The 8895-nt window shown below is 38.0% G+C and overlaps 1 protein-coding gene across 1 annotated transcript; it reads left to right on the plus strand.

Annotated features, from left to right (window-relative positions):
• The first annotated feature begins 596 nt into the window (after window positions 1–596).
• On the plus strand, window positions 597–8516 carry SPATA45 (spermatogenesis associated 45). Its single transcript, XM_039230052.1, has 3 exons — window positions 597–656; window positions 2753–3079; window positions 8395–8516. Exons 2-3 carry the CDS (start codon window positions 2803–2805, stop codon window positions 8412–8414), a joined length of 297 nt encoding a protein of 98 aa, XP_039085983.1. The 5' UTR covers window positions 597–656; window positions 2753–2802; the 3' UTR covers window positions 8415–8516.
• The last annotated feature ends 379 nt before the right edge of the window (window positions 8517–8895 follow it).

Raw genomic sequence — 8895 nt, forward strand, 5'->3', positions numbered from 1 at the left:
AGGTCATGATCTCGCCGTTTGTAGGTTCGAGCCCCGCGTCGGGCTCTGTGCTGACTGCCAGCTCGGAGCCTGGAGCCTGTTTCAGTCTGTGACTCCCTCTCTCTCTGACCCTCCCCTGCTCACGCTGTCTCTCTCTCTCTCCTAGAAATAAATAAAAACATTAAAAAAAAAAACTAGTAAAAATCGCTGTGGTTTACTAAGTACCTATCTTAACCTTTAGACTATAAGCTCCATTGGAGTAGGTACCCATTTGTCCCCAGTACCCAGAACACCAGGCACAGAGTAGGTGTTCAACAAATATCAGTACATGTAATAAATTGATGCCTGACACAATGTAAAGAGCTTTACATGCACATCTCATTTAATTCCAAATTCCTCCCTACCTCCTACCATATACACACAAACCTACAACTTAATGAAATAGAGATCTTTATTCCAGATGAGGAAATTGATCTTGAGAGATTGAGTAATTTATTAGAGGACACATAGCTGATAAGTAAACGGTCTAACTCCAAAACTTCTCTTAATTAGGGTTCTATGAATAGAACAAAGTTGGAATGGCTTAGCTCATAATATTCCATCACCAAGGTAATATCTCAGTGGGCTGATTCAATTCAGGGGACTTCAAATAGGCTTTGGGTTACTGTACATTAAAGGTAATTTATAATAACATAGCTGTAGAAATAGTAGTATATTTGCTATATATATGCAGTTGATTCTTGTTATTGTAGTAGTTATGTTCTATAAAGTGGCCCCAAGCATTAAGTTAGCAAATACTTAGCCAGTTGCTCTTAGGGAAAATACGAGAGGTTCTTGTGAGCCTCTGGTCATAAGATTTTTATCAACCAATCAATATATAACCTTATTTTATGTATGTATCTGTATGTATCATTATTTAATGCAAACTGTTGATTCATTAACATTGAACTCATAACCAACAGCACTATATATGCCTGAACAAAGCTTATCTAACCACAAATAAGGCACATTACAGCCTTCTTGCTACAGGAGCCTTAGACAGCAGTTTATCACTATATTTGGGGAGCATTCTAAAAAAAAGAAAAGTAACACTAAATAGATTAGGAAAAGGACACTTGTTTATAGTATGAGAGCTGAATCAAGAAGGCAGAGTGTCTCCTTGTTTGACCTTAGCTGGGAATATGCACATCAAAGAGACTCAAATTTTTGCTGCTCTGTGCATTCTAGGAATGACAGCTAAAATGCCACAAGTACTGATTTTGAGGTAACAAATTTTTATGAGTAGGCAAATTTGCAAAGATGGAATTCATTAATAATGAGAATGTACTGTAAATACATGCTTAATATTTTCAGAGTCCTTTATTTTTTTATTTTTGTGGGTTTTTTTAATATTCATGTTTATTTATTTATTTCAAAATTTTGTTTAAATTCTAGTTAGTTAACATACAGTGTAATATTGGTTTCAGGAGTAGAATTTAGTCATTCATCACATATAACACCCAGTACTCCATAACAAGTGCTGTCCTTAGTGTCCATCACCCATCTAGTCCATCCCCCACTCAACTCCCTCCATCATCCCTCAGTTTTTTCTCCAACCTTAAGAGTCTTTTATGGTTTGTTCTCTCTCTCTCTCTCTCTTTCTCCTTTTTTTCCTCTTCCCATATGTTAATCTATTTTGTTTCTTAAATTCCACATATGAGTGAAACCATATGGTATTTTTCTTTCTCTGCCTGACTTGTTCGGTGAGCATGTACACTCTAGCTCCAGCCACATCATTGCAAATGGCAAAAATCCATTCTTTTTGATGGCTGAGTAATATTTCATTATAAAATATATATACCACACCTTCTTATCCATTCATCAGTTGATGGACATTTGGGTTGTTTCCATAGTTTGGCTATTTGTAATAATGCTGTAACTATTGAGGTACACATGCTCCTTTGAATCTGATTTTTTTGGAATTTTTTTTAAGATTTTTTTAAAAACTAATCTCTACACCCAACGTGGGCCTCAAACTTCCAACCATGAGACCAAGAGTCACATGCTCTATCACCGGAGCCAGCTAGGTGCCACTCAAAACTCTTTAAAAAGCCATGTGTTTTTTTAATTTAAAAATATGTTTTATTTATTTTTGAGGAGGGGGGAGGGAGAAAGAGAGACAGAACAAGCGGGGAAGGGGCAGAGAGATGGAGACACAGAATCAGGCTCAAGGCTCTGAGCTGTCAGTGCAGAGCCCAATGCAGGGCTCAAACTCACAAACCATGAGATCATGACCTGAGCCAAAGTTGGACACTTAACCAACTGAGCCACCCAGGGCCCCACCCTTGTACTTTTTATAATAAAATCCTTTGGATATGTTTTGGGAAAGAAACATCCAAAATGTTAATTTCATTGTCTCTAGATAAAGAGTGATTTTACCTTGTCTACTTTATGCTTTTCTGTATTTTCTTAATTGTCTACAATGACTATGTATTAGTTTTATAATCAAAAGAAACAGTGAGAGTTCCTAAAAGCAAGAATCAATACATAGTATTAGTTTCAAAAACAAAATATATTTTCTCACTAAAATCCTCTATTTATGATTTTTTCCTAAAGAAATACCAAAAAACAAAAAGACCTTAGGAAATAATAATGAAATGGAGTGAGATGTGGGGTCAGTGGCACAGTGGTGGTGGCATTTTACAGGAGGACACGAAAGAACTGGTAAAAACCTGATTATGAATACTGGCCACCAGGTCAAGCAGCAATGACCGTATGTTTTCATTTGTTTCAGGATACTAAGAATCACTTGACGTCAAGTGACTGACACAAGAAGTCAGCATAATGACTTCTATAAACAGAACCAATGAAATAATTAAAAAACTTAAAGCAAACAAACAACGTCTCCTGGAGAAGATAAACAAAAAGCGCGAATCCAACTGCTTTGTGGAAAGAAGCAATCAAGTCAGTTTACTGAGAGTTCAAAAGAGGCATTTTAGCTGTGCCTACCAGTCCTTTACTCACACCCAAATCAAAGAACCTGTTCCTGACAGTGGCAGGAACTCCTGGGTCAAGCTGAGTCTCCTAGTTCACACCGAGAAAAAGCACTTTCCTGCAAAAAGTAAGTTGTTATGGTAGAATTCTGCCCTCCCCCTCCCCCACCGCAACTGAAAGGAGGAATTTATAAGGAAACTTGGGGACAATTTCTGGGGTTGGGAGACGTTCAGTAAGTATTGCTCTAGGATAGTTTTAAAGAGGTCTGTCTGAAGTAAAAAGCATCAGTAAACTAGGTTAGTTGTTGTAAGATCTGCTATAGACCAGAGATTCTCATTTTCTTGTGCTTCCAGAATCACAAGCTCCACCTCTAGGCTGACTCATTCCATAGGCCCTCCTTTGGTCCTAGATCTGCATTTTCAGTAAGCTAAGGGGATTCTGATGCTGAAGGCCCGAGAACAGTATTTTGAGAGAAGTTGTTATAAATAATTATAATGACCCACAGAAGCTTCAGAGACTATCTCACCAATTTGTTGCCTCTGCAAAAATTTCACGTACAAAATTGAGATACAATGGAAATGATTTTGATGACAAATATCAAACAAAAAGCCCTGAGTAACAATAGTACAATGTATAGGGAGGTTGGTGTGGGGGTTTATAGTGGTGGTAATATTATTTTGCAGGAGGAGGAAGAGAAAGAGTAACCACTTTTGATTGTGAATACTTGTTTCCAAGGCAAGACAAACAACTGATGGCATTTTTTTTTCATTTATTTGAAAAAAACTCAGGAGAGTATAATTGTATTAAATACAAACAACACATGATTAAGTTAGATTTGAAACAAGAATAATAAGTATTTTGGAGATTTAACTTCTTTCTTGAGGGGTTGTGACTTTATATTTGCCCTCATGCTCTTGGTAAGTGCTGTAGAGAGGGTGATATAGTGTGGCATTGAAAACTGAGATTCTCTGTTGTGCTTTAAAGTAACAGCCATGTGTTTATTTTACTCAAAAAATAGCTCTTTACAAGGGAGAAGTGCCTTTAGTGTTCCTAATTCTAAGTGGATCTGTGTAGTCTTTTATTCTGCTTGAATTACTCAGTATTAGGTAAGTTAAACGACAGAATTGGTTAGGCTCACAAGTTTAATAGTGGAATGTAATATCCACTTTCTATAACAACACAGTTTACCATTTTACAGAAATACACATGGTTTTTTGCAAAACAGAGTCTAACAAATATAATTTCTATAACCAATGTTAAAGATATCAAAGTTATAAGCCAACAATTCTGGAATGTTAAAACAAACCTTTAAGTCTCTCAGAAAAAGCTCTTTGTTCTTTTAAGTAAACACACTTAAATAGAAATTCAACTTTATGATGACAACATACAGAATGAGCATAGACTTAATTGAAATGTTATGGTAATTAACAGGTAAATACATGCTTTTTCTTTTTTAGTCTAAACTATTCATTCTTAAATGATGGTGTGGGGACCCCTTGAGTATTCAGGTCTTTTTCAGGAACCCACAAGGTCAAAGTCTTCATGAGGATGCTGAGATATTTGCCTTTTTTTTTTTTTTTTAACTCTCATGGGAGTACAGTGGAGTTTTCCAGAAGCAATATATATGCAATCACATCATTCTTCTGACCATCAAATGGAATGTGGACTTTTATTCTTGAGTTTTAATTTTTTTCCCAGTTTAAATTTCTAATCTGGTAAATATTGAGAGGTACAACATCCATGAACAAAACCTTGATAAAGTCTTCAGTAATTTTTAGGAATATAATGGATCTTGAGACCAAAAAGGTTGAGAAACACTTCTTTGAACAAATGGTAGGTAATTACTGACCCTGTGCTGTTTATTCTCAAAAGCCTTATTAGAATTTGTTTCCCATGGTTTTCTCATTAATCTCTACTTAAAACTCAAGGTCTTTGGTTTCAACTTTAATTTTCATCAAGGATAAATAAGAGATATGCGGGGCTTATTTATTTTTTTATTTCCACTAGTAGAAAGTGTGTAGGTATAGAGAAGGATGCTAACATTTTTTTGAATGTATACTTTATCCTGAATACTGTTAAGGTTTGAAAAGGTCAACAATAATACCCTTCTGTTTCTGAGTTTATATCACCTGACAGATAGATGGAGGTAAAAATGTTGGCTTTGTTACTGGAAAACTATCCATATTGGAGAAACTGGCTTAAAAGCAGTGAAAGGCGAACTCTCCCCAAAAGAGAACTGGCCCCATTCCAAACCAAAAGTTTGTCCCTGCCACACTAAACTGAGAACATAGATATGAGAGAGTACCCCCTCCCCCAGGACACCAACAGATGGAAAGAGAAAATCCTCATTTGTAAAATAAGGAGATGGGACATTCCTTATAAAATGTGATGAACATTTTACTCCAGCAAACCATCCACAAATGTGTACTGAATTAAATGATAAACACCATTAACTGTAAAATAACATCCTTTTTAGATAAGATGGCCCACTTCTGATCATTTACACTTAGTTTTTAGGTGATCTCAACAAGACAGATTGCTGGTCTTCAACCTGTTACAGGACTTAAAAATATACTCTCTAATTCTGATGAGTCCCACATTTCTATTTCTGTCCTTGACCTTTCTCCTGAGTTTGAAGCACATCCGTGAGGACTTCCACCTCTACCTGATATCTCAAATTTACCATTGAATTTACCAAAATTCACCAAAGTTTACCAAAAAGAATTCCCATCCTCCACTCCCAAACATGCATACTCACCCCTGCCCCCTCTTCATTTCAGAAAATGATCAAAAGTCTAGGAGTACATCTGATACTCTTCTTTGTCCCATGTTCCACATCCAATCTGTCTGGAAGTCCTGTCAACTGCTCCTTCACAATAAGTCCTGAATCTGACCACTGTTACCCTGATTCAATCCATAGTCATCTCTCTCCCAAAGTACAGCTTGTCAGCCATCCTCCAGCCTCCACGCTTGCTGCCTCCCACATTTACTTCTTTACACAACAGCCTGAGTGATCTTTTTAAAACATATATTACATCCATCATTCATTGCTCAAAACTGGCCTATGGTCTCATAGCATACTTAGGTGAAATCCACACACCTTCTCCTGTGCTTATAGGCTCTTGATGAACAAGTCCCTAATTATCTTTTCAGACTTATCTCTCCACTGTCCCTGGCCTCATTTCACTTAACTACCATGGCTTTCTTCCTGTTCCTGGGACATAGGATTCTGGTTCAGGGACTTGGCACATGCTGTTCCCTCTGCCTGGAGTTCTCTCTCTTTCCCTCACTTTATTCAGATCTTCGTTCAAAAGCCAATTAATCAGAAACTGTCCTGTATAAATAGAACTCTCCAATATCCTGGGGTGCCAGGGTGGCTCAGTCAGTTAAGCATCCAACTGTGGCTCAGGTCATGATCTTCCGGTTCATGAATTCAAGACCCACATTGGGCTCTCTGCTGTCAGCACAGCGCCGACTTGGAGTCCTCTGTCCTCCTCTCTCTCTGTCCCTCCCCAGCTTGTTCTCTCTCTCTCTCTCTCATTAAAAAAAATAAATAAAACTTTAAAAGAACTCTCCAGTATCCTGCACCACCATACCTGGCTTTCTTTTCCTCCATAAGGTTAAGCAGAGATGTTGTCTGTTTTTTTCATTGCTTTGTCCATTCTGTTTCAAGAATGGTGTCTGGCATAAATAAGGCATACAGAAAATATTCGTTTGATGACTGAATAAATATTAGTACGTAGAATGTATTTTTCCAGAAGTAATGGTAAATCTTACCTCATTCCTCTTGAGACCAGTAGTCGTGCCCTTGGGTGATGGCTCATAAGCTTAGAGTTTCCCATGGCACATTTGTTGCTGTAGAATAATCTTTAGAAATGGAAGAAGATAATAAGAAGGTACATTTTGCTGGACCTATACAATAATTAAATTTTTTAAATGTTTTATTTTATTTTTGAGAGACACAGAGACAGAATACAAGTGGGAGAGGGACAGAGAGAGAGGGAGACCCAGAATCCAAAGCAGGCCTCAGGCTCTGAGCTGGCAGCACAGAGCCTGACATGGGGCTCAAACCCAGGAACCGTGATATCACGCCTGAGCCAAAGTCGGATGCTTAACTGACTGAGTCACCCAGGTGCCCCAGGACCTATACAGTAAGAATTAGAAAGCACTTTACACTTTTACTTTATACATACCTATGGTAGAGGAAGAAACACATTCATTAAGCAAATTTTTAGGAGTATCTACTTTCTGTCAGGCACTACTCTGTGCTTGGCAGTACAGTGATACATAAAACTTAGATTTCAGTGGGTATTTGAGTAGATCGAGGCAGGGAGTTATAAGTGGGTAAGTGGAGGATGGAAAGTGCTGGGGAGGGGATGAGGCTGCTCATAGAGCATGTGGTTAGTGTCCAGGACATGTGGGACAACCCAGAATCCCTGGCTTCTTTGTTTCCCCATTATTTTTTTGTTGTTCTTATTCTTACTATTTTCATGGTGATAAGTGTGCTCTTTAATCCCCATCATCTATTTGACCCATCCCTCCACCCACCTCCTGTCTGGTAATAACCATCAGTTTGTTCTCTGTAGTGAGGAGTCTGTTTCTTGGCTTCTCTCTTTCTCTCAGAACTCCTGGCTTCTTGAGGTAGCCAAAGTAAACAGGGAAAAGGAGCAGAATGAGATTGGTCTTAATGTTCTCTAGCAGTGGTGAGGCCATGAGTGTTAAGGATGAGAAGCATTGGGATTTTGCTAAGAGCACTTGGCAGTTCTGGGGACTCTTTGCTTCTATCAATAGAGAATAATAGACCAGGGAGTGAGTTTTCTTAGCCAGAGATCTCTGAACTCTCTTTTCAGTCTTCCAATTGGATATGTGGAGACCTAAAGAGAGGTGATCTTATCTAAACATACTAGCCTTCAAACAAGATGCAGGTGTTTTGGTTCAGGCTGTTATAAACAGTTACAACAGACAAGGTGGCTTAAACAGCAAACATTCATTTCTCACAGTTCTAGATGCTGGCAGCCTAATTACGGGGTGCCAGCCCAGTGGGATTCTTGAAGAATGCCCTCTTCCTGTCTTACAGGGTGCTGCTTTCTTGCTGTCACATGACCGAAGGAGCTAGCTGGCTCTTTGACCTCTTCTTCTAAGAGCACTAATCCCATTTATGAGGACTCCACTCCCATGTCTTAATTAGCTTCCAAAGCCCCCATGTCTTGATCACATTGTAATTAAGGCTTCGACATAGGAATTTGGGCAGGGGGACACAGTACATTGCATTTGAGTTCAAGTTCTGCTTCTGCCATTGACTAGTCTCACGCTTTTAGTCAGTGTTTCCAAGACTTACTTTCTATATCTGTGAAGCAGTACTCATCCTCTCTGCCCTCAGTGTTATTTTGGAACTATGAAATGTATTATTCATCGTATAACAAATACTTCTTATTTTTTCAGATAATGCCATATTTGGATAAAGTGCATCTCCAGAGACACACAGAAGTACAACCTCTTTGATTCTTCTTCAATGTCTGTCATATTTACAAATATTAATTATAAAAGAAAAAATTATTCACTAGATCACCAAGAAAACAGTTTATTGTCACATAAAACATATACATATTTAATATTTTTTAATGTTTATTTATTTTCGAAGCATGAGTGGAGGAGGGGCAGAGAGAGAGGGAGACACAGAATCTGAAGCAGGCTCCAGGCTCTGAGCTGTTAGTATAGAACCTGATGCAGGGCTCAAACTCACAATCTGTGAGCTGAGCGAAATTGGACGCCCAACCCACTGAGCCACCTGGCAACCCACATAAAACATATTTATATTCATTCCATCCCATTATTTAGACTTAGATGTTTTGTAGAGGTTTTAAGTGATTAAAGATAGTTTCAAAGATGAATGACATAAAAGTTCACTTTATAGTGATCTTCTCTTTTGTAATCTAACATGTT

This window comes from Hyaena hyaena, unplaced genomic scaffold (assembly GCF_003009895.1).
Source record: "Hyaena hyaena isolate Hyena2069 unplaced genomic scaffold, ASM300989v1 scaffold_43, whole genome shotgun sequence".
Taxonomy (NCBI): domain Eukaryota; kingdom Metazoa; phylum Chordata; class Mammalia; order Carnivora; family Hyaenidae; genus Hyaena; species Hyaena hyaena.

Coding starts and splice junctions, on each gene's coding strand:
- SPATA45 (XM_039230052.1), top strand. CDS start 2,803: ATGACTTCTATAAACAGAACCAATGAAATAATTAAAAAACTTAAAGCA. Junction 3,080..8,394: donor AAAGCACTTTCCTGCAAAAA/GTAAGTTGTTAT, acceptor TTATTTTTTCAG/ATAATGCCATATTTGGATAA.